This window comes from Rousettus aegyptiacus, unplaced genomic scaffold (assembly GCF_014176215.1).
Source record: "Rousettus aegyptiacus isolate mRouAeg1 unplaced genomic scaffold, mRouAeg1.p scaffold_m13_p_2, whole genome shotgun sequence".
Lineage (NCBI taxonomy): Eukaryota > Metazoa > Chordata > Mammalia > Chiroptera > Pteropodidae > Rousettus > Rousettus aegyptiacus.
This window is the reverse complement of record NW_023416295.1, coordinates 86,906,508-86,933,883: the sequence shown is the minus strand read 5'-3', so window position 1 is coordinate 86,933,883 and position 27,376 is coordinate 86,906,508. Positions and strand designations below refer to the sequence as shown.

The following is a 27,376-nucleotide window of genomic DNA, read 5'->3' as shown; positions in this document are numbered from 1 at the left end:
GGACCACACAGCTAGTATGAAATCCACTAAGGCTTTATTTAGATCCAGTGCTAAAGCCAAACCCTGTGCTAATTCCATTAAACTAACAGTTGGAAGGAAGATATTATAAAGGGAAGATTGGGGGATTTGCATATTCCTGCTAATTGAATGTCATCAGTTTGTAGATGCTTCCTTTTTTTATGGTGGTGGCAGAACTCTCTCCAATGTGTTGTGTGATAAGAATTATTTCCCATAGGAAAGCTTATTTGCCCAAGCCATTGCTCTTTTGGGGGACTGAATACCAATTCTTAGACATCTGAAAACTTGGGTCTGGAAGTTGGATACCAATACCCTTCTTACTGTTTCCATGGACCCCCTCTCTTCTGTTTCAGTGGATCCTCACTCTTCACCTAACACCACAGGGTGTTACTGCTGCCTCTCCCAATGTTCTGCTCTCAGTAATTTAGATCTTACTTAAGACCCTCTTGATACAAGAAAAACACAAACCAGAACTGTTAACATTTCAATTTTGAAAGTAAGATGGTCTCAGTGAATTTCTCTACACTATGCTGGAGGCAGGAACATCTTATGTTTTGCTTCTTGAAAAATTAGTTGGACACATGATAATTTTCTGCTAATGTATGTTAAACTAACCTAAATTTCTCAATGCATATCCTAGCTCTCTCTTCTAGTTATGCAACCTTGTTCAAGGTTCTTAGCCTAAGTAAGACTCATGTTTCTCATTTGTAAATGAGAATGACTCTGCCACTTCAAAATTATTGTGGGAAGCATACCATGTAATTAATGTACAAACCCTCACACAGTGCCTGATTCATAGGAAACAACAAACAAGTTATTAATGTATCCTGAATAATAAATTAAATATTTTAATATGTGTTTTCCCCTTTTATATTTTGCAGAGGTTTCTGCTGTCTTTCAGGCTGGCACTTCAGTTACTTACATGTTTCAAGAACCCTACCCAGTAACCAAGAATATAAGCCTGTCATCCTCAGCAATTTACACAGGGTCAGCTCCATCTAAGGAAAACATTGCATTTAGTTTTGTGACAGCCCAGACACCCAGCCTCTTGCTCTATATCAATTCTTCTTCTCAGGATTTCTTGGCTGTCCTGCTTTGCAAGAATGGTGAGTATCGTTGGTATGAAGCCTGATATAATATCATACTGGTCTATAAGGACAAGGTATGCCATGTAGAACTCTGCATAATTTCAATCTAAATTTGAACCTACCTAGACAGCTTGTTTCCAGACCTCCAGTCAAACTCTTGATTAAACTTTATCTTTATGAATTGCAATTGGTTTTCTGGGCCAGTGTCAATTTATTGCTGAAGTCTCAAATGTATTGACTTAAATTTGCCTCAACTGTGCAGCAGTAATTATTATTTATTCTGTGCTTGAATCCATTAAGAGTAAAGGAGAAGATCATAAGCGTATCTGAATTTCAGAAGGACACTTGTCACATATATTTTGTCATCTTTGCTGCAGTCTCCTTTAATGAAGGCTGTTAAAATAACTAGCATAAATGCAGGCTGTATTAATAGAAGTTGATTGCCTAGGTCTTGGAAAGAAATAGCATATGTGAGTTGTAACCTTGTGGAATATGGTTTCTGTTCTAAGGATCAGATTTTGAAAAGAATGTGGACAAAATGGAATATGTGAAGATAAGAGAGAGAAAGGAGCTAGAGAACCTACTTCATAGGAGGGATGTTGAAGGATACCTGTTTTGATAGTTGTTAGGAAAAATCAGGTTTTATTCCCTGACTACTTAATGCTACCCTGCAATAATGACTGTTAATATAGCTATAGCCAAAGACTGTGTGATCTCAAAATCTCAGGGGATATAACAATTATTAGAATGGACAAAGAGGGCAAAGATTTGGACATCCTTGTATTCTGGTCTCAGAGAACATTTTATTGTGATAAAGAATGTACCTTTCCTCCTCTTATAATTCACTGGCACAATGAGTCTGGGCTTTAGAAACACCCACCATGGGGATGGGCTGTGGTGGGACACAGGAGGAAAGAGGCCTGAGGTGTACATTATGCACTGCGTCCTCAACAGACCTTAAGCAGAGACTCTAGCTATCTCTTTTGGGGGTTCATTCTTTGATTCTTTTTACTTTTTGAGGGCTTGTTCTTTGCTTCATCTTACTTTAACTATTTATAACATTGAACATAAAGAACGATGTAAGAATCTAAAGGAAGGATCAATATGGGTGGACTAAAGTGCAATAATAGTAACAATGTTCAACTAAAAGTAACAAGATTCATTCACTCTAAGAACAACATTATGGAAGCAAAAAGAGAAAGAGAGACTAGAATGATAATATCATTCTAAGACTATTTGGTCTTGAAGAGCCCACAAGAGAGGAAAGGAACATTATAGTTTATTAGACCTCTTATTAATCAGCAAATCTTTGTATGATTGGAACCATTATATAAGCATGTCAGTTCTTAAACTGTGGCCCTGTAATGTCTCTGTGAGGTTGATAAGTCTGGCTGAGGACACCGAGGCATGAATTAACTGATTAATGTAGGCCAGCCAGCTCATTCACAATATAGGTGGGGCTAGAAGACAGAACTCCTGTTATCCAGGCCAACAACATTTCCTCAAAACTAGATGTGGTTAGATTATAAGTAAGATCCTTCTAGAGCATTGAAATACAAGATTTTCCCCAAAGCATCTTTTGTGGGGTGGTCTCATAGACACATTTGTACTTGCCAGGTCTTGTCAATAGATATAGACAATGCATAACAGGAATCACTTTGTCAGACTAAATATATGTTATTCTATTTATTCTATTACAATATATGTGCATATAAATAAATGTACACACACATGTGCACACACACATAAATATATATATATACACACACACGCATATACATATATACACATATGTGTGTGTGTGTATGTGTGTGTGTGTGTGCTGGGCACTATTGTAATTAATGCACACAGCACCTTAATCTTCACAACAACCCTGTGTGATTGGTGTCATTAACAAACCCAATATCTTACAGTTGTAGAAACTAAGACAGATGGATGTTAAATACTTGACTAAACTCCCACAGCGAGTAAGGAGAAGAGCTGAGTTTAATTCTCCCTCTTAAGTTTGATAGTGTATTCTGTATTCTTCACCACAAGAGCTAAGATGTGTTATTTATTTTTGAAACACAACATGTTTTAAAAAACTTGAATTTATTTAATTGAAAAGCATTCTTGAATTCTGTTTTATCCCCTATTTTCTTATACTCTAAAGCTATACTTGACCCCATAGATATTTACATATTTTTAACCCTGGCTAAATGAAAGAAACAAGGAAATACTTGTGCCTTACTTATTGGTTTGTTTGTTTTAAGCTTAGATATCAGGATATGTGTAAAAGTACAGGCTTGTACCACAATCTAATTTATGGGAAATGAGTGTCCAAGCCATGGTTAGTGATAGAATGCCCCCTCCCCTCACTCAGCCTCAGGAAGTCACCCTCGCACATGCCCTCACCCTGACCCATTCCCTCACCATTGCTCTAGGGAACTCTTATTATAATAGTCAGTAGCGGCTGACTCAATAATTCAGGATCCTGGACATTTCCTGTCATCTCTCTTACTACGGTGGCACAACTAAGATACGTGCTTGTTCATTTATTAGTCTCATTACATAGTATCAAGGACTATGTAAACCAACAAAGGTAAGCAGGATAGTATTTTGTATAAACATGATAGAAGAAAAAGAAGAAGAAGAAGAAGAAGAAGAAGAAGGAGGAGGAGGAGGAGGAGGAGGAGGAGGAGGAGGAGGAGGAGGAGGAGGAGGAGGAGGAGGAGAAGGAGAAGGAGAAGGAGAAGGAGAAGGAGAAGGAGAAGGAGAAGCAGAAGCAGAAGCAGAAGGAGAAGGAGAAGGAGAAGGAGAAGGAGAAGGAGAAGGAGAAGGAGAGAAGGAGGATTCAAAAACTGCCTAAAACTTTTTGGAAGTCAGTCTAGATATATGAGGAAGTGAGTTGCCCAGATTTCTCAAGCCATCTAAATAGAAGTTAAATTTTGCCTAACTTTGAAAATGAATCTCCTAGGAATTTGGGGATTATAACAAGAGAGTAAAATACCTTTAGAGATAATGAATTCATTGTCATTGGAGGTCATCGAATAATAATTAAATGAAAGTTTATTATATGTGGAGACCTGAATAAGAATTCCAACAGTGGATGACAGAGAAAAAACTTCTGAGTATCTTTTCAGGTCTTAGATTTTGTTATTTCTTATTCCTTTCTTGTATAGTCTTACATTTATATTTCTTTCTGCTAGAGTTTCACTTGCAGACTGTGAAATACTTTTATGGGGAATTAAGAATCGGTATCTTTACAACTTGTTCCCAGTATGTTAATAGTATTTGACCACTGACATAATTGCCAGTGAATAATATTGGTGACACTGTATTATAAAGAGGTAGGAATATTCTTAATGTGATTGAATACAGTTTGGTAGAAAATACACCTCTGAAAATACTAATGGAAGTTTAGAATATTTACAGATTTGAAAAAAAGAGAGCGATTAGGGCAGCAAAGATGGTAAAGTGTTAACTGAAAAAAGCCTTTCTCTGGAAAGCTTTATAAGATTGATTCACACCTCTCTGAGATGGCATTAAGAGTCTTTTGTTGGTACAGCTTTCTTAACCTTACTTTGATTTAAGATACCTTTGAGAATCATGTGGGAATTATGATGAGAGGGTCACTCTTAAAAGGAATTCTTTTTGTTCTCCCCAGCAGAAAGAAAATGCCCATAGCCATTTCATACAAAATGGCTAGAACTGCAGCACTCTGGGTTAAGAAGTCAGGGGTGGGGAAGACAGGTGGATGAACTGTGTAAACACTGAACAAAAATTTTATCTTGCAAATTTATTTAATAAGGGTGTCCAGGCCAGAGGAAAAAAGGCCAATGTGACTCAAAGTCATGTTTGCAAGTCTCTCCCTGGCAGGTATTGGATTTGGCAGGTTTGGAATTCTTCTTTGCCCTTTATCATTTTTCTTGAAATTTCTCCAAATAGAGACTTATTCAGGTTAAGCTGCTGCTATTGTTTCAAAGGAAAACAAGAAGAATGAAAAGGAAGAGAAAGATTTTAATTTCTGGTAAGAAAAAATAGAGGCAGAAGAGGAGGTATTTCTGTGTCACAGGGTCCTTAGGAAGGAGAAGTTGTAATTCCATAGTCTGGGGCTTTGAGCCACAGGCAACTTCTCAGAGATGTGGTAATTGGAGGAGAAGAGGCATTTGAAGGAGGTAAAGGGTCCAGGCAAGATAAGAGTGTTCTAGAGATACACTTCTTAACTTTCACAGCACTTTATGAGTGATAGCTCTGCCTTCTCCATGGCACCATGGAACTCTCCTTCGAGCTTTACACATTACAAATATTCACAGAGCGTCTAATATGTGGCCGATACTATTTTATGTACTGGAGAAACTGAGATAGATGGGATCCTGCTCTGCCTTTAAGGATCTATTCTGAGGATGAAGACATAACAAATACTAAGGATGACAATATAAAGTAGATGCTAGGATAGATTCTGTTAGAGGTAGAGTAAGGCAAAGACAGAAGAGTAACCAATTCTTTCTGCGAGAGTCATAAAAGGCTTTGTGGAGATAGTGACCCTTGTGTTAGGCCATGAAAGATGAGTAAATGTTCTCCAGGTAGACTTTATTTTCTAAATCTATTTATTCTCATTGCATATGAAAATTTATAGATAGATGATAGATGATAGATAGATAGATGATAGATAGATAGATGATAGATTTTCTTTCCCCAATTTATTCTCCTTTCTTCTCTTTTATCATAAGTCCTTCTTAGCTCCATGATAGTAGAAAAAAAAATCAAATAAAGAATACATGCTAACTTTAAGGTTATCAATCTGTGGTGAGATCATTTGAGTACAAAATTGAAATAATGCTCCTATTCACCTTCTCATGGTAGCTGCCCAGCTGCCTTCCAATACTGAATGGTTCCTCCGACTTTGCTTTATCTCCTTTTTATTTATCTTTTTAAAACATATACATTCATAAGATACACTGTCTGCATTTGGATTGCACAAACCTTGGAGGGAATAATGATGAACCCAGACACTTTACATTTCCAACAGACTGACTCCAGGGAGATAGAGAGAAGGAGGGATCCAGAGAAAAAGTATCTTCAACAAAGCTCAACAGGCCGACCCAAGGACACTCCTCAATGATGCCTCCTGACACACATTCTCTGATAGGAGCATATGGTATATGCTTGACTTTCTCAGAGTGGCAAGAATCCTGAAAAATAGCTTGAGAAAATCATGCCTCAGAGATCTTTTTCCTTGATCTTACTACTCCCTGACCACTCCAGTCTCTGGGCTTGTGTCAAGCAACACTTTGCTACTTTTGAATTTAAAATTCTCAAGGCTTCTGATATCTCCCAGACTCTGTTTAGATTGGTTCATTGCCTGTATTTCTGGGCTTTCCAAAAATCTCTTGCTGGGCAACACCAGGTCCTGCTGGCTGGTCCATTTTCCATTTCAAATTAAGGTAGTTATGAAACACTGTGACCCTGAGAGGGCGATCAAGAGGCCTTCCTCCTCACTTCTCCCACCTAGAAGGACAGTGATATGGGCTAGAACAAATAGTATCTCCAGTATCATATCATTAATCTACTGAGCCAGGGGGTGGGCCCGAGTAGAGAAATGAAGGCATGATGGGGATTTTTTATGTTATGGTGTGTTCAAATAGTCCTTGAAGATTGTTATGGACAGAATGGTCCCTCCCTCTCTAAAATTAATATATTGAAACCCTGAATCTTACTGTAGCTGTGTTTAGAGTAAGAAGGCAATTAAGATTAAATAAGATCATAAGTGAAGAACCCTGATCTGATAGGGTCAGTGTTTTTATAAGAAGAGACACCAGAGCTCTGTTCCCGCTTCTGCTCTTGCTCCTGCTCCTGCCACGTTAGGACATGGTGAGAAGGTCGCTGCAACCCAAAAGGAGAGTTCTTACTGGACACTGAATTGGCTGCTGCCATGTACTTACTGATCTCCAGAACTGCGAGAGAATAAACTTCTCATAGTCATTTGAGCCACAAGTCTGTACTATTTTGTTATAGTAGTTCAAACTGTCTAAGAAGATCAAATGAGACGATGCAAGTAAATGTGCTTGACATGTAAAAAATAAAACACACTGCACTTTATCGATGTTTAATAATAACAACAATAATGATAATAAACAATAATATGGAAAATATTAGGTCATGCTGGCAGTCCTATCCTCAGATGGACCATCATTGCAAAAAGAAAAAAGGCAAGCTTGGGTTATACGAACATAATATGAATGCCAGGATTCAGGATAATTGAGATTAAATTTTAATACAGAGAGGACATGGAAATCCTCCATTGTCTAGTAGCAGAGCACCTAATGGGGGGGGGGGGCTTGCCCTGAGGAAGGAGAAAAATGAGGCACAAGGTTCCCACCCTGTGCAGTAGCTGCCGTCATTAGTCACAGGCAGCAGTGTTTGATATACAAAAGCATGAAAATGGAAAACTCTAGTCACGGCTTTCCCAAATACTCTCTGAACCAGACCTTTGGGGAACTCGTATGATATGTCTGAAAGAAACACAGACAGAAAGAGAAAAAAAATATTTAAATGGCTACAGAGCAAGGTATATACAAAGAACTGATGAAGAACTCTGCTAACTGCAAGGCAAGGCTCGACGATGTATAGCTGGGAGACATGGCTAAACACATGGAAAATTCCCACATCAACTCCAAGCACTCTGGCTATACAGCATCAGGGAAACCAAAATAGAGGCAGTGACAGTGACTGAGCCAGTGCTCTAAGGCCCTGAGTGAAAAAGATTAATATGGAAACAAGGCTAGGAAATTAAACACAATACATTTAACTCTATAAACATCTATTTAATGCCTACTATATGCATGTGCTAGAACTGTCATATCAAAATACCACAGTATTAATCTACAGAATTTATTTTCTCACAGTTTTGGAGACTGGAAATCTGAGATCAATGTGCCTGCAAGGTTGGTGTCTGACGAGAGCTCTCCCCTTGGGTGGGAAATGCTTGCTTTCTCTCTGCGTGAGGACATGGCCTTTCCTCACTATGTGTGTAGAAAAGAGAGGAAAGGAGAGATGAGAAGAGAATCCAAATATGCTCTCTGGTGTCTTCTGAAAAGAACATTCATTGCATTGTATCAGAGCTCTACCCTTATAACCTCATTTAACCATAATTATTTTTTCCGAGGCCCTACCACTAAATACAGCTATACTGGAGATTCAGCTTCAACCTATAAATTTAAGGGGGACACAAAAATTCAGTTCATAATACCCACCATGTGCTAGATGTTGTCCTATGTGCTCATAAAAAAAAAAAATGAATACTTGGCTTCAAGGAGATTCTTGAAGTTGGGTTCCATGAACAATTCCCCTTCGTAATGTCAGTACCCAGCTCATAGTTGGTCTCAGTATTCTTGGACGCAGTTACGTATTTTAAATATAGTAGGAGAAGAAGGTACATACCTAGGAAGTGTAGGAACACCCCCACAGAGTCAGGAGAAGACGTCATGTGGTTACGGTGGGGCCGTGTTGGGAAGAGAAGGCAGCTCCTCTCGGTGCATCACCAAAGACTTCTTAATGCAGATGGACATGAAAATAAATTATATTATCTGAGTATTAATGTTCATAATACTGTTTTTCCTGAGATTCCATTTTGTCATCTGTAACATACATGTGGGAGGCAGGGTGGTTTGGACAGCTAAGGTCTGTGAAGCCTGTAATTTTTTTTTTATTATATTTTCTGAGAGCCTTTGGAATCTTCTTACTTTGTGCTTTCTCAGCTTAAATAACCCAGAAATTTTTCAAAAATCGAGCAACTGTTTTTTTTTTTTTTTTATGAGGCTAGTTACTTACAACTGTACCATGAGAATCAAGAGAATTGTTACCTGCTTGTAAGCTTCATTATAAAAAAAAGAAAAGACATGAAGTAGGTGTCTTGCTTTCTTTATCTGTAAATTTGGGATAATTGCAATTGTCAAGGGTTTCATAGCAGTGTCATTGGGGATTAATGATATTCTGTTTTTAAAGGATTTGAAAAACTCAGATAAAAGATGTGGGAAAAACACAAAGAATGGTTATTACAAAACAGACCAAAGATCTTGCTAGTTACTGAGCCACCTTCATTTGCTTTTTAATTTTTTTTTTTTTTTTTTTTTTATAATTTTTAAGCCGGGGGTGGAGTGAATGGGGGACTGAATGTTTAGCTTTTGGACTAGAACTCTAATTAGAAGCTTAAGGACTAAGAAAGTAGTTAAAGTCTGTGGGAAGAAAGCTTTTCTCAGAGAAAAGACATATTTTTATTCTTTTTAGACCACTTGACCTGTAACACTGACATCTTGAGATGTGAAACCAATTCATCAGAAAGTCCAAATTTGGGGCTTATTCAGTTTCTCTGTGCAGTTAATTACCTTTTATTCAGCAAGTCTTGAATTATCATTATTTCTCTTAATTCAAAGTTATGGATTTTTTTTTCTACTTTTATAAGTAGCTTGACCTTTTGTTGTTTAGAAATAAGGACTCCAGAAATGGAATCTCCTAACCTAAAGCTTCAGTGGAAAGGTGGTGAGTAGGTTTTCAAGCTTGTGAGACCACCAGTTCAGATTCCCAGCGCCACCCACAGGAGACCTCCCTTGGTTTTTCAGCTAGAAAACAGCTAATGTTTATCAAGCACTTAATGTGTGCCAAGATGCATTTTCAGTACTTTGTATACGTTGATTCATTTGATTCTCAAACATGCCTATGGAGTTACTCCTAACATTTCCCCATTTTACAGACAAGAAACCTTAGGCACAGAAAGGTTAAATGTCTCATCCAGGAAGACATAGCAAGGAACCAGTGGGGCTGAAAATCAAACCCCACCAGTTTCACTTTTAACTTGTAATTATTCTGCTCTGTTCTTTGACCTCTCATTGCACTGTGTACTACTCTCACAGAAGCGATCATTTTCTCTTTGGTGTTGGTGATAGCTTTCATGTAGGTTTTGTGCTCTGTTGGAAATGTCATATTTACTTCCTGCAATCCCCCACACTGCCTTGTTTACCGAACTCTGTTTAAAAGATGAGTCAGGCAGAAATGATGAGACATTATATAAGAGTGCCAATACCCCTTTAGGATACTTAAAAAACATATTGCCAATAAAAAAGGGTGCCAGCCATCTCCTTATATTTAGTAAATTGTACTTTGGTGTACACTGGAGCACACAGGACTATCAAGTGAAAAAAAAAAATTACAATCTTACGGATGCCAATTTCTGTGATGCAAGTTGCAGGGTATAGCTACTGCCCCCAGCTCTGAGACTAGCAAGCTAAATTTGACAGTCACTGTCAATTGACATTTTGAAGTGAAATAACACATGAAGGAATGCTATCTTCTTGGAACAAGTGGTTTTAATATTTTTAATAGGGCTAAGCAGAATATTTTTGGTTCAGAAAAATCATATGTAATAAATGCATGTTCTTCATAAGAGATGAATGCATAAACTTATTATCATTCTCTTCTTAAATTCCTCCATAATGCCATAAAAAATTAAAACATATTTATTTATAAAGGTAGAAAGTAAAAAAAAAAAAAGCAGAACTTAGAAGGTGTAAGAAATATTGACACATTTTAGAAATCAGACAACAGATGAAGGAAGAAGGCTAACTTAGTTCTAGTCTCTGTGTAAATATGTAAATGGAGAGACAGCTTGGGAGAGTCTCAGCCCTGGGTGTTCCATACCCTATGATGTCTGGGACAAATCATGATGTCAGGAGAAATAGGGTAAAATTTTTACAAGTAGCTTCTAACTCTAGACCCATTTTTCCCTAGCCAGCCAGATAAGCAAGTTCCTTTCCACCTCCATTCCAGTAGTCCAGATACATATTCTGTAGCACATAACAACTGAACCAGAGTTTTCAAAGTTGAAGGCATGGCTGAGAGACAGAGGTTAAGACAAGCATAGAGTGGCATCTGTACACTGGGCTGTGGGGACCTTTGGCCTTATTGTTCGCCTTTGTCCAAAAACAGAAGTAAAATGACATCTGTACACAGGGCTATAGGTAACTTGGTCTTACTTTTTACTTTCTTCTAAGAATTCTTATAGTTTGGCTTTTCTTTCATCATCAAAAAATGAGACTTTTTTTTTTCCATAGAAGAACTGAACAGCCTCATGAAAATATATGTGGAATAATTAGAGTTTTAGAGCTTCCCATTGAAAAGAATAGTTTTTCCATATCATCACCTGACAGTGAATACCACTTGTTGGCAACCTCAGCCACTGCACATAGAATCTTCAATCCAAAACGCAGTGACTCTATCATACTGTGTACAGATAACCAGGGCCATCAGCTAGTGCTATAATACCTCCAGGATGGAAGATAAAGACCAACCAAATAAACAAACAAAGATAATTGGATAAAACAGAGATAATGCAGGAGACAGAAAAAACATTAAAGATATAATATCATCATAGAAGAAATATAAATCTATGAAGCAAGAACATGGTACTTTAAAATAAAACTGGCAAACAATAAAAAAGAACCCTTGACAGTGCAGGGAAGAAAATTATTAAAAATCTAGAAGATTGGAAGATAAAATTTGAGAAATCTCCCAGAAAGTTGAACAAAAATTCAAAAAGAAAAGTGGACAATGAAAACAAAATAGAATATCAGAGGATCAAAACATGAAGTATAATATTTACTAGGATTTATAGAAAGAGAGAATAGATGGGGGAAGACATTAGCAAAGATAAAACAGGAAATACTTTATAGAGTAAAATAAATCTGATGTAAAAATTTGCTTCCTTACCCAACACAGTGAACAGTAAAAGACACACTTTAAGGCAAACAGTAACTCTGCTAAAGACAGACTAGTAGGGAACATCTTCACAGAAACACTAGCAATTTGAAGATAATGAAAGACCATCTTCACAATTCTTAAGGAAAGTGGCTTTCAAACTAGAATTCTAAACTTAGTCAAATTATCAGTCATGTGTGATGGAGGAACAATTTAATACATAAAAGGGCAGAGGTATCTTGTGTCATTGTCTAAGACTTCCTAAATACCTTTACTGAGATACTACTTGATATGCATGCTAGTTATCTGATTCTGTATTAAAAAAAAAAAAAATTACCCTAAAATTTAACACCTTAAAATAACAAATGCTTACCACTTTACACATTTTTGTGAGGGGTCAGGATTATAGCTTTTGTTTAGCAAGACGATTCTGGCTCGTGGTTTCTTTTGGAATCAAACTCTTGGCTGGGCTATAGTAATCAGAAGGGACTGGACAGTCTGTTCCCAGGCTTAAGCCTGTGAAGGTTGACAGGAGCTCTATGTTATTTGTTGTTTGACTTATCAATAGGGCTGAATAGACAACATGGCAGTTGGTCTCTTGCAGAGAAAGCAGTGAACAAGGTGGGGAGAGGGAGTAAGGGAGGGAGGGAGTAAAGGTGGGAGAGAAAGAGTGAGACAGGTGAGAGACAGAGAGAAAGAGAGTACTTAAGAGAGAACTTAATTTTTTTAAAACCTAAACTCAGCAGTGACATCTAGTACACATGATGTGGAGGGAAGTTACACAAAGATAGGACTACTTGGATGACGGGATCATTGGGGGCCATCTTAGAGGTTACTTGCCACAACATGGTTTGCCAAAAGAAATAAGTATATAAAAAGAAAAATATGGGCTCCTGGAAACAGGTCACCCACCATAAAACAGGCCAGGTGATTCATGATTAACTGCCTTGCAAGAATCCTAGTGAGAAGCCAGTCTAGGCCAATGGTTCCCAGTTGGGCATAGTTTTGTCTTCCGGGGGACACTGGTAAAAGCTGGGGACATTTTTACTTATCAAGATGAGAAGTGATACTGAAAAGAAGTGAATAGAAGCTAGAGACATTGCTAAACTTCTGAAAGACCCGGTGTATCACCACACACACACAGACACACAACACACACACACAAACACATGCATACACACAAAAATTATCTGGCCCAGAATGTCAATAGCTATAATGTTGAGAAAACCTAAACTAGATTGAGGCATATGACAGAGGGCTTTTGGAGGGAGGCTCTTAGAGAAAAATATGTAAGTCATAGACACCAGAAAGAGGTGATATTGATGTCAGACATGACAACATGAACTTTGAAAAGCGACCTAAGCTAAACTGTGGCATACTTGTATTGGAGGCCTGAGGAGAATGAGCCCATATATGACTGGGTCCAAGCAACGTAATTCCTCATCTAATCATTATGGGAAGGGAAGGCAAAATATAATATTTAAAATTAATAAATCAAGAAATAGCAATATATTTAATAAAGTCTAAGGAAAATAATGACAAAAAATTAAAAAACCTGAAAGAACTAAAAGTAATTGAATGTGAAGAGGAGGACCTGGGCTTAGGAAGGTGTAGGGCTGGGCTTACTTCCTCATGTTGCCTTTCTATACCATTTGGCTTTTAAAATGTACTATTTTTATAAACTGTATTTAAGTGCATAAAATAAATTAATTATTTAAATACCAAGAAGGAAGTATACAGTTTTGTTAATAGAAAACAAGTCCTTCTCCCTACCAATGAATGCATATAAATATGTAATAGACATTGGCACATTTGACAATTATCTGCACAGTTGCACACACACCTCATTTTCATGTTTTCAATTAGTGAATTGAATCCTTCCATGAATGAACAGAAGAATAAATGAATAAAATAATTTAATTAGAAACATTCAGTGTAACAAATGATTTCACTTCCTATTCAAATAGTCTATGCCAAGAGCACTAAGAAGCGTCCTCATTACCAGATGTATTTCAGGCCTTAACTTCCACGAGCTTGTTTGAATGTGACTGCTGTTCCTCAACCTTCTGTATATATGGATACTTCATCCTATAGCAGTTTTGACTCTTTTTGAAGAAAGAATACACCCTCACTGAGATATGCCATCCATCCCCGTGATTTTAATATGTGTGTGTGTAGACCTTTGTGTCTTTGAGAGAATCGAGGGGCAACTTTACTCAGCTGTCCCATAAACTCTTCAAATTCCATATGTTGTAAATTGACCTCAAGATTAACCCCACCTCCCAAAACACTCACATCTATGTACCACACGTGCACATACGTAGATTGCTAGATCTTTTCTTGCTTGAGTTTTCCCTTTCTCAGAGAAATGCTCTACATTCACTCAGATGCTCAGGGCAGAAACGTGTTTCACCACCTCCTCCTCTTTCTCACCCCTCCAGAGCCCATTGATCACCTAATTTTATTCAATCTCCTTACATTGCATTGCATTTTCTTCCTTTGTTTCTTTTATATCTGTCCAATTTCTTTATGATCCCACTATGGCTGTCTTTGTTCTGGCCACTCTAATCTCAGAGTAAAATTATTGCAGTGATGTTCAAATACTCCCAATCTTTAGGACTATGCCCTTTTAATTCTCCGTTCTGACCGTGGAGATCTTTTTAAAATTTAAATATGTTCATGTCACTTATTTTCCAGTAGCTCTCCATTGCTCTTTGGCTAATTTCCAAGCTCTCCTCAATTCTGGGTTTTCACTTTCCAATGAAATTTCAATACTTATCAATTTCAAACTCCACTGTACCCTCTTCCCATATCGAATTATGTTCAGATCATTGACTGCACCATGTTTTGTTTCACCTCTGGGTAAGCCCACATTTTGTTATCTTTGCTTGAAACATTCTCTCCTTTCACATTTTCATCTCTTCTTTGCTGGTAAACTCTTGTTTCTTTAGTTCTAAATTCAATGTTACATCTGGGAAGCATTCCTGGTTTCCTCCCAAAGACAGTGTTAAGTACCCTCTTAAGGCTTCTGAGGCAGCCTGTTATAGAAATGATCTCTGTTAACCATCTCTGATAACTTGTTGGATCCACCACTGTAATACTAATTCCAGGAATCAGCACTGGTCCAACACATTCACGGGTCCAGTGTCTACATGCAATAAATACGCCATTATAGACAACATTTTAATGACAACAGGGTACACACTTTTTTCAAGCAAAAGAGCCTTTTTAGAAGCATATTTTTATGGTTCATCTTTAAAAGAGTTAACTGTCATATCTTTAGGGTGCACTAAGTCACGACTAAGAATCAAAGAGAATAAGTTAAATTGGATAACAACTTTACCTAAAAGCATGAGGCTAAAATGAGTGAAAAACTTTAAGAAGTAACAGATACTAAAAATGGATTATTCTTATCCTCTTATTTCTAATTTTGATAGGTATAATTCCTCTCAAAGCTTGTTAAGTCTCTGAGAAAAAAATATCTTAAAAGAGGCAATTTGAAACAGATAAAATGTTGCATTTAGAAAAGATAGAAGGAAAATTGTGACCAAATCATCAGCTTCATAATGGTAATACTATTGGATTTTAGTTGTTTGTGTTGCCATCCTTAGGTGGAACTTTGAAAAAGATAAACGAGATAAAAGATAAAATGCCTGAAGTTTCAAATGAAAGCACAACAATAAAAATCAAAGAAACAGCACACATAAATCCCTTTGAAGGTCCTGATTTCCAGCTCTCTGTAGCAATAACGAAATAAGCCTGGGTGTCCTATGACTTAGGCTACTGACATTTGTCAAGCTTTTCAATAAAATGGCAATGAAAGACTAAATCCATGCAAGGTGAGAGATAAATTAGCACACAGCCAAAAGTACTGGAGAAATAAGCACTGGTTTCGTAGTTGAAATATTTTTTGATAAAGTAATAATCCCCTGTAATCTCTCTCCAGCTTTAAATAACAGCCGGTCTTTGTGCCGGCAGTTTAATTTTGTTGGCTGCCCTTGTCTTACAAATATATTTAGTGGAGTCTGGAATATCATTTTGTGCTGAAAGCTGAAGCCTTTGTCATGCCGAAGCTGGGCAAAGGCAATAAATCAAGGATAAAGTGAAAAGGAATAGAAATGGGCGATCGGAAACGTATTTCCCCAGAGCGGGTGAACAAGCTTCCTTCTCCTACAAGCAGGTGTATTGCATCAGTCATGTCTTCCTGTTAAGTGCCTCTGTTGTAATGATATTGACTTATATCTACAGTTACCCTGGTTGGCATTGCTCCAAAGTGCTTAAGATGCATCTATGGGAAATACATGCTGAAAATAGCATCATGAAAATATACAACCTTTTTTTTCCTGTTCTTTTTTTTTCCTTTTCCTCTTCTAAGATTAATCCCAGGAAATTGCTCTGAGATGTCCAATCTTAGCTTCTTTCCACTCGTTTCTTCATTTGTGTCTGCCCAATGAATAAACGAATTTTTGAGGTACGAAACCAATACAAATTTAAAATTATTAAGCCAGGACTAATACACTCCATGATTTACATGTGCCAAATTGGTTACTGCTGAAAATGGATTACAGGGACATAATAATGAGATGTTTGTATAGTTTTGTTTTAAACCTTTAGCAACAGAAAGAAATAACAATCACTATGCTAGAAATCTAGAAAGCTGGGTTTTTTTGCAATAGCTTCCTATTGCTGAGTAATACTTTTTCATAAAGTCAGTGGCTTAAAAGAGCTCACTTTTTTTTAATCTCACAGATCCTTCAAGTCAGGAGTCAAGTGTGGGTCTTCTGCTCAGGATTTCATAGACTGCAATCAAATGATAAGTGGGCTGGTATCTTATCAAGGTCTCCACTGGGGAATGATTTGTTTCTAACCTTCCTCGTGTATTTGGCAAAACTTAGTTCCTTGGGATTTTAGAATTGAGGTCCCGAATTCTTGCTGGATGTTCCCATGCATTATTCTCAGTTATTAAAGGCAGCCCACAGTTCCTAAACATATTTGTCTCTACATAGGCCTTCACAGTTTGCTTCCTAAAGCAGCAAGGGAGCACCAGCATCTGTATGAATGGATGAATCTTGGAATGTTATCACAGGAGTGACATCCCATTACTTTTGTCATATTGTTTGTTAGAAGCAAGTCACAGGTCTCACTTCCATACAAAGTTTGTGCTTCTGTAAAGGATGTGAACCCAAGGCCCACCTGAGAGTCTGCCTACCACATTTCCAGTGTTTCTTGGTCATTAAAAAATTGATACTCTTATATATTCATTCAAAGCAATAAAAATGCATAAAATAAAATTTATAAATCTTACAAATTCTGTGTTGAAAGATGCCAAACATAAAAAATGTACATGCTCTAAAATTTCAATTTTTTTTTATAAATTTCGAAAACATGAAAAAATTAATCTATACTATTAGAAATTTCAGTAGTAGTTAACTTTGTAAAATAGTGAGAAAAAAGAGGATGTGAGGAGACCTGTGTGATGCTGCAATATTGTCTCTCAAGCTGAATGGATTCCATTTGTGAGAATGTGTGGCACATCATGCTTATGACATGTGCACTTTTCTAAATATAGGTATAATTATACATTACACTTTAATAAAATTTAAACAAAACTAAATGAAAATTCCTGGTAGCTTGGACTAGTCACTTAATTTTGATAGGCCTCAGTTTTCTATTCCTTAACATGAGTTTGGCCTTGATTTTTAATGTCCTTCTGACATAATGTAGTTAGTGTCATATAAAATATTGAGGGGGCTATAACACTTATTGTATGACTATAAAATGCCCAACATTTATATTATCTTCAATATAATTCTTACTGAAGGAGAACATTCAGTCTACACATTCTTCGACTTACAAAGGATTGGCCTTGGGAAATCAAATTAATCTCAATGAACATATGTTATGTTTTTGTAAGATCTCTTCCAGCTCAGAAAATATCTATGATTTATTGATTTAGAAATGTCTTCAGATCAGGCGCCAGCAGGAAAGCAAAGGTGGAGTCAAGCAATGGGAGGGGTCTTATCTGGAAGCAAGTATAAAGGGAGTGCATCATAGAGAATATAAAACAATAATCAAACTGACAAAAAAAAATAGGTCCCCTTTGATTATCACCATGCAAATGCCATTGTAGGTGATGCCATCGATCTAATACTTTTGCACACCTTGACAGCTCCGCCATAGTTTATAACTTGGTACATCACTGCCAACAACTATGTTAAGCACTGGGCTGCAGAAATAGCTAAGATAGGAGTCTCTGTGCTTGAAAATGTGACAAAGAAGCTGAGGAGATGGATGTGCACCAGCTAAATAATATCTATTCCAAAGACCCCCTTTACAGTAAGGTCTGGAGTTTCAAAAAACACAAGACGCTTAATGTGTTGTAGCCTTATTTGCCCTTCAGCTTCCTCCTCCACCTTCTCTCCTTGGCCTGGCTCACCTGCCTTCTTATCATTTCTATAATATGCCAGCAGGCTGATGCTTTGGGCTTTGCACTAACTTTCTCTCTGCTTGCAGCCCTCTTTTACCAGATGCCGCATGGCTTAGTTTCGTTTAGGCCTCTGGAAACATTATTTTGTCTGAGAGTCCTTCCCTGACCACAGGCTACAGTATGAGGACCAGAAGGAGCACGGTTTAAAGAGACCACAACGTCTCTGAGTCAAGCCCTACCCTTCTCTGTCTGCCTTCTATTCTACTTGATGTTTCTTCATCAACTTATTACCTGGCATTATGTTTTACGTTTATTTTTGTTGCCTGTCATCAAAACTAGAATGTAAGACCTGGAGGACACAGACTGTTTTTTTTGTATCTCCAGAACCTTAAATGGTGCTCAGCATATTGTAGACATTCATTAAATTATTAATTGAATTAATGATTGAAAGTTTAGTTTAGCTTTTACATAAGTCATATTAGCTCTCCACCATCACCACTGGCATTCCTGTTTCTTATTGGTATTTTTTTTTTCTAACAAATAGCATGTCAGTATGGGTCTATTAGACTCCATGCCCTAAGTTTGCTAAACTTTTTAATCATTTTTCATACCAGAATTTCATCATGATTTTATTTTTTTTTTAATCAGTAAAAAATTGTTGATATTGTTAATGGAGTACCTCCATGAAATCAGTATTCAGCAATACAGAATCAAGGGAAAGAAATAAAGCAGACAGAAGTAAAAGGAAGATAGAACAGCAAAAATATATATACATATAAAATAAGAGCAATTTAAAAAAAAGCAAGGGAACATTCACGCCACCATGCTGCCAGTTCCTGTAAGTGCTAACTCACCCCATACAGTTGCTCACTCATTCGGTGCCTGTGTCTTGAAATTATTTTCCTGGTTCCCATGCTTTTCCCATATAGGTGCTGCCTCACTTATCGCGCCTCTCTATATAGGGATTCAAGCCTGGTACTGCAATTACATTCCACCTTGATGCCTTAGAGCAACACAACTGTGTGATTTGTAAACTATGTGCTTGACTTTCAATTACAATTTTATCCCTGGATTATGTTTGGTTTTATGCTCTGTAGCCACAGGGTTCACCACTGCCAATCTTCCTGCCTAATATGGGTTCTCCGAACCTTAGCTCAGGTGCAGCTTCCCAGTCCTCTTCTCTGCTAGGTTAGTGTGGGAATGTTTAAATAGGAGTGTTTTGTAGTAAGAGTTTTGGAACTTCTGATATGTACTATTCCATTAAGATTCTTCACTTTTCTTCATTACATTATCCTATTTAACTTTTTTTTCATCCTTTGAGACTAGCATTATAAATAATTTTAACCAATCTAATTAAACAAATAATTATAGTCATATTATTATGTATTAATGGACAGTCATCTAAATAAACAATGTGAATGCCTTCGCATGCGTTTTTTATGAAAAAAAAAAACATTATGCAGTTAGCAGCCCTTGACAACTATGTGTATTACTGTCATTTTTGAGAAGTATTTTTGCATCCAAAAGTTAGACTTTTCTTTAAAAGACAAAAAAGAAAAAGAAGAAGAAGGTTGCAGACAATGAAATCAGAAACAGATCAACATCTCAAATGATTTCTAGGCAAACTCTGAGTCATTTCACTCCCAATCTGTGATATTTATACAGCAATGCAGATGCTATGTTACTCACTTCCAGAGCACTTGCTAAAAGGCTTAGCTTGTATGGAAAACTTCTGTGGGATATTCTGTTAAATTGTGTGTGTTTTGCCCACTGAGAGAAATGTCAAAAAAAGTTAAATCTAGCCGAAAGCGAGTTAGGTGCATCTTAGCTGAAAACTTTAGAAAGATGATATTTAGATAGTTATCGAGCCGCAACTGTATCTTTGTGTGCTCAGCATTGTGTGGAAATGTGGGGATGAAAGCACTCCGCCTGTTCTCAGGGAGCTCATAGTCTTACCGAATAAAAATAACACAAAAAAGAAATACAATATTTTATTGTAGACCCTATGATTAGTGAAACCAATAATTTATCACCAATGCAGGGAAACTTCTCACGGTAAAAGGGGATGCCAATTATAATTTTACCCTCATAACTGGTGTAATTTGATATTGTTTTTGGTCACTTTAGCTACAATTGACAAGCCCAGGTATGGGGAATGATTCTGGGAAAGCTAGCTGAGACATCAGATCAAGTATTAAAGGAACACAATGCATCATTGCCATATTTATTAATCTTTAGAGGACACTCATCATATATTTCTGAGCTATTGTGTTGGCTGTCCAGATGGTCTAAAGCTGATCCATTATAAAATTCTTAGTCTCCCTGATCACTAGCAGCTGCTATTCTTATAAATGCCCTCTCCACCTTCACGTATTCTACCTTAGCAAAGACCCTCACCACATTAGTCTCATGCTGTATAGATTCAGTACAGAAAGAGTTACAGAATAAAGTTCACAAGTATTTGGGTATCAACTTTGTTGCAAACTAGCCCTGCAAATTTTTGCAAATCAGTGAATGCTTCTTACCTCAGTAAGAAAAATATGTGTTCCTGCTCACATTGTTCTTTGGTTCCCCCATCAGACTAAAGTGAGGGATAGTAGATAGAAATGGGAAGATTTAGAGATGAACCCCATTTCTGACATTTATAAGTTGACGACCTTGGATAAGTCCCTGAATGTGTCTGAACCATGGGCTCTTTTTTTTTTTTTTTTTTGTAATAACTACATAACTACAGAGGGCAGTTATAGGACTGTCAGCGATGATGAGTAGAAGATGTGAAGTGCCTAGCAGAGTGTCTACTGCAGAGTATGTGTCAATAGCATGGTAAGAAGCTGTTGCCATATTATTACTGATGTAGCTGCTGACTGCACCATGAGGCTGGCAATGAGCAGCAGTTCTTTTAGATAAGGGACTGTGCCCTTTCCCAGAACCATCTGGGAGTCGTCATTCTGCTTTTCAATCTTTGTGTGTTATTTTCAATGTTCTTGCTAAAATGCCAGAAACAGTTTGCTGCTCATTCCTCTGCTCCATTCCTAAACAGGAAGTAGCATACTTGCTGGTAGGTGTTGGTTGTTTGACTGAGGGAATAAACAAAAAGCTGTGATGACAGTTTGCTATAATGGTTTATCTATTGTGCACAATGAAGGGGGTTTATTTATTAGTTACCAGCTTACTATAAAGGGTACCCAAGGCAGAACAGTCAGAAGAGGCATTACTCAATATTGGCACCTGGTGAAAAATAGCATGAGAAAACCTGTGTCCTGTCAATTTTAAAATACTATCTTGTCCAGAGATGGCAACTTTCATGGCAACTCCTACTGATTAGTAACGGCTGCCCTGGGAACAGTTGGGAAATTACTTGGCCCTGGTTCAATGAAAGACATGATTGATTAATGGCGTCTGCCAGGGATGGAAGGGACAAGTGCACATATGTTCATTTATAGGCGTACCGGTCTTAGTCCCTGAATTAATTGCCTGCCCACAGGGCTATCAGGCAAGCAAAAGATCTTATGCTTTATTTACTAATTTTTCCATTTTCTAGTAGTTCTTGTATTCCTGGATCTAACATACTTTTATAAGACCTGAGAGATAAAAAAAAAAAAAGATTAATTTAAATTAATGTTGTTCTTCCCCATTCTCTTTTTTTCTTGAAAACTATAGACTTCTATTTATGCAAATATTACAGATACTCATATATCCTATTTAATATTTTTATTTTTAAGCTACTCATTTATTCTTAATAATTGTATAAATGAGAGAATAGCTAATAAAGAAGACAATGTAAAAGTTGAGAATTAATAGATAAATTAAGATAATAAGTATTTAAACTATATATATTTTAAGTCCTTGTAAAAATACCATGTTCTGATAAGGTATACTTACCAATTTTTTATCACACAGACCATAGAATATATATGATCTTTTCTCCTTAATCACAGATGAGAAAACACATTTATATTCTTAAAATAACTAGAAAACTAATTTATTTGCCTACAATAGAACAAATACTTATTTGTATCTGGATATAGGTATGCCAGCATTGGAAATGATTTCATATAATTATTGATCTAAAATACTAGTTAAATCTACTCTCCCTCAGGAAAAGCCCTTGTAGGTAACAGGGGAAAGCTATGAGAATCCACTACAGATACTTGATACTGAGAGAACTCTTTCTTGCTCTATGGGTTGACCATAGAAAGTAAGGATGTTACAAGACTGGAAATATAACCATCAAAGGGAGAAATAATTGTACCATAAATCTCTTTCTCAATCAGACGGTTTTTGAGATGCAAACTCTTGGGCTGCTGATTAGTCACCTCTTTTTCTTGAATCTGAGGAAGAAGAGAAAAAATATGCTTTCTGCAGAAGACCTGCTGTCCTATCTGCACTAGGCATTATTGTAAAGGGGACATGTGACAACCCCTCCAGCATATTCAGGAACCTCTGGAATTAAATCAATGTGTGTGGTGTGGGGGATAATTCTGTGGTCAAAATACATAACTTTTATTAGAACTTTGAAAGTGTCTTTAGCTATAGAAAAGTAAGAAGGCTCAGGAGTCTTCCCATCACATTGGTTTGTTTAATAAAGTGAATTTAGGGATTTATATCTCTATTTTGGGTATTCTTATATTTTAGCATGCTTTGCTATTTTTATATAACCCAAACACACATATTATATCAATTTAAGTAACATTTTATTTTTAAATGGTATTTTTTAAAATCTGAATCATTGGATTTTGTTTCCTCATCAGAGATTTATGGCAATATTAAGTTTTAAAAACTAAATGAAGCACCTTAGTTTAGGAAACTTTATGACCTTATCCCTACCTTGATTAAACATTTCCAAAGTATTTAATCTTGTTTTAATCCAATTTCCTGAGTTATTAGTGAAGCTAAATATCTTAAGTTAGTTTTATGGTCTTTTATCAGAGTCAGTTTGGGCTCCATGGTTGTTTAGATTAGTTGATGGAGGAGGCTTAGAAGACCAAGAGATGTATATGATAGGAGGTAAAGAAACAAGGTGGGGAGACTAAATGGTGAGTGGGGCTTCCAAGCCCAGTTCTCAGCCGCTCCCTAGATTCTGCTTTATTCTTGAACACAGTACAGGTTTCCCTCTTCTCCCTTCTGCTGTTTTGCTCTAGGTCCAGATATGTTATCTTACCCAAGAGGTGCTTAAAGTGTAGTCTCTGGACTGGAAACTTTCAGGTGGGGCCCAGTAGTCTGTGCTTTAACAAGCCTCCAGGTGATTCTGCACAGGCTCCAGTTTGAGAACCACTACCTTAACCAGACATTATTTCTAAAGCTTCTCTGCTCTAAAGACTTACCTGGCAAGTTGGTTAACCATATTGCTTCCAAGGGCTCTTCCTGAAGATTCTGACAAAGCAAATTTGTGACGAGGCCCCAGAATTGTTGATAGTTAATGAGTACTTAAGAGGATTCTTACCATTGGGAAAATTTAGCACCATCAGACAAGCCTCACTACTATGTCTCATGGCACTTTGTACTGTTGATGGGCCACAGGGGTTTGGAGTTCCTCAGCCCTCACAGTATCCAGGCAGACCTGAAATGATTGATATCCCTGGATTGGTCATCTCTGAGCAGCCAAGAGAGTGCACATAATATCTTCAGATATTATGACACAAAGGTCATGAGGCCTTCCAAACCTGACCCCTTGTCCCCCAGGATAATCTATGGTAACCAACCTTTTTCTCCCATCATGTTCCTGGCAGGCACTCAAGCCACCTGGACAGTAGCACCTGAGTCCAGGACCCTGGACTTCTCACAAGTAAAGCAGTATCTCACAAAGGGGGTCAGTTTGGGTGACCATAAGCCCATTTATATCCTTATTCGATTTTAAAATAAAACACCATTATTTCATTATTTATTTTGTGTGATACATTTCACTTCATTTCAATCAAGCTAACTGTTGTATCCTTTTATAAGTAGCTCTATGTTAGGATAATAAACAATAATGCTTATTGTATGCTTAATTGTATAATCCTTAAGGCAGCTGTGTTCACTTGTCTGAGTTTTCCAGTTTTTCTCCTGCCTTTCTTGCTTTCAGCTATCTCAGATTAAGGGTCCTAGTATACAGAGAACACTTTAAATTACTACCTACAATTGCCCCTAGCCTGTGTGAACTATACCCCGTGTGTCACGAGTGGATATAAAATTGGAGGAAAGCAGTCCCCAGTTCAGCTCCAACATGCTCTTCCTCAAAATTGCGCTCACAGTGGTCTACGGGTTGGGTGGACAGACTGTTGTCAGGCAGAATGTTGTAGTTTGACAAATCATGTGTTGTTTAGCTTCAAGTCCCAAAATTTAGCTTTAAGTTACCTATTGATGGTATTAAATGAGAACTTAACAGTAGTCTGCTATAAAATTTATGTTCTTGACCATAATGGCCGAGACTTAAGCTTTGAGCAACTCTCAGTCTAAAGCTTAAAGGCTACTGTTTTTATGCAACCCTCTCCCCTTACTCCCACATACACACCTTCACTCTGATATTTCTCTTAAAAACAAAATTGTAGACAATTGACTCTGTTGCTCCATCTTACCAGCTGTGCTATTCTCTGAAGAGAGAATTTACTGAGCACAAATCCCCAGGGGGAAAAAGCTAGTTAAGGCACAGGCTTCCTAGCCAGCTGTTTCACACAGAGAGAGGTAGTTCATGTTTAAATATCCAGGCAATAAAGCGGAGGTGTTACAGCAGAAGGCCTCTCTGTAAGTCATTGGAAGATATTTCTTGTTGAATGGCATTGGAAGCAGGGACTGGCACGACAAGATCTGTAAGTAACGGGACAGTGGGCTCCCTTAAATCATGTCTAGGAAGTGCTGGGCAAAATCTTAGCTATGGATTCAGCTGAGAAATGGAGTTGACAGTACCGCTTAATATATCTGGCAGATGCCTCCTCAACACCTTCCTTCCTCTACACTACTTACTTTCTAGATGGCTTTAAAGTGACTCACAACTAATACTCATTAGTCTGAAGGATTATTGTGAAGATCAAATAGGGTAGTATAGGTAAAGCACTCAAGGTAGTGCCTAGCACAGAGAGCTTTTATCTATCTATTGCTATTTAAATACAATCAGAATATGTGTACTGTTTTTGAATTATTTTCAATTAATATTATGTATGCAATATTTCCATATTATTATATGATTATATACTAGCAGATAATCATATTAGATTATATAGTTTGTTTACATTTCCCCTATTGTTGGATATTTGTTAATTTTTAATGTTTTGCTTTTCTAAAAAATGTTATGATGAATTACTTACTAATATGTCTTCAGGGCTTTAATTATTGCCCTGGGTAGCTAGATGTGAAATTTTGAAATCTTATATGTAGGCACATTTTTAAGGCCTTAGATATACACTGTCAAAGTGCCGGGGTTGTTGCAGAAGGCCCCACGTAACACCTCTGGCCAAGCTCCTAGAAGGCTTAGGGCCCTGAGCATCCTTTGGGGTGGCCACATTTCAATTCACTCCAGAAAGTATGGCCTGGTACTAATGAAATCTGAGTCATAGAATGAAACTCCAGTGTGGCCTTTAACAGTACCCTGACCCAGACATAGTGCTAGATATCTGGCTTCTGGGCAATTAGTACATGTTGAATATTTATGCTATGCAAGGCAAGAGCATACATTACATTTCTTTTTTTTTTTTTCAACATCTATGAAGTAAATAATATTCTTATTTTGCTCTAGGGAGCAGAAAGTTTAGGTGACTTGTCAAAGTTCACACAGTAAAGAATGGCTACTTAACTCTTTCTATTCTAACTGACTGAGGAGCTGTATCTATTGTCCCACATTAAACATACTGTCATCAATAAAAAGGACACTAACGCTATATAAGCACATTGCTCCATCCACTCTCCTAATTAGAGGAGTGACATCTTATTCCTTCCTCTGACCTAGACTGAGAGCATATCAAAGGGACAAAAAGGAGACTTAGAACTGAGATTGATAATCTAAGGTTAGAAACTTCAACTTTATTCTCTGGTGAATCAGAACAAGATTTAAAAGACAGGGACGGTGCAACATAGAGCAAAGAGACTTTGGGAAAAAATATAACATTTCCAAATGATTACTATTTTTAAAAATAGGGGGAGGGGGCTAGAAGCAGGTTTAAGAAAGTTATTTACCTCAGAACTCAAATGCAAGACCCAGAGTCAATGGATGGTTAGCAAAAAGCTTTGTAACCTGCAAAACTCTACACAAATACAGTTGTATATTATCAGTATTTGTCAGAACTTAATATTTTAGGACAGCTACTTAATTACAATGTCACCTAAAGTCAGAAGTGACCTCTAAAATGAAATTGTTCCTGTTCAGGTCAAATGCATATGTCCATTTGTGAATTATTTATAGAGGGAAAAATTGGGCACAGTGATTGGTTTTCTATTTTGATATATAATTTCTCAGAAGCAGATTCTTGGCACATTTAGTCTTAAGGATTATCATTACTCCTTCCTACCAATCCTCAAGTAAGGCTCGTGGAGTCATTTCCCAAGGGGACATGAGCTGCAGTCTCCTGGGATAGAAAACTGCAATGTGCTGTGTCTGTGATAGCTTCCATTTATGTTCTTAGGCATTCTGCAAATGACTTCTCCCTACATCCGGGGGGAATATTCCTTGGGTTGTTTTGAAATTGTCGAACTGTCTTTTGTGAGTGTCAATGTATAAATATGCTCTTGCTCAGAGAGGCCATAATCCCCACTGAAGAGTTATTAATTACACACGTACCTAGTATTTGTATTCCAGCGCTCCTCAGGGAGCTCAGAGCACTTTGCAAATGTGAATTGAAAACAATAAATAAAGACTTCGAATACTAAGACACCAGTCTTTAAGGGTTTAAGTTTATGCCTCTCAGTTTTCTTGAAGATGTGACACGCTCACAATCCAAGATCAGGAATAACCACCTCTCATCTCCTATAAGAGAGAATTGTGGGTGTTTAATAGGATTGATTTTACCACTTTGGAACCTGAATATATGCGAAAAGGACTTTGTAACTAGGTTAAAAAAATAGATAGATGACATCAAGTGGCTTTTTGAATAAAACACATGACTTTATACTAACTTTATACTAGCTTTGGACCATTAGAAAT

General features: G+C 37.2%; 1 protein-coding gene across 3 annotated transcripts in view; it reads left to right on the top strand.

The window, feature by feature from the left end:
- The window catches only part of CNTNAP5 (contactin associated protein family member 5), a 723,905-nt gene that overhangs the window by 619,092 nt on the left and 77,437 nt on the right, over positions 1-27,376 (top strand). For all 3 annotated transcript variants that reach the window (XM_016161356.2, XM_016161355.2, XM_016161357.2), the window contains exon 19: positions 900-1,124. In XM_016161356.2, the coding sequence (XP_016016842.2) occupies positions 900-1,124 (225 nt within the window). The remainder of the gene's footprint in view (positions 1-899; positions 1,125-27,376) is intronic.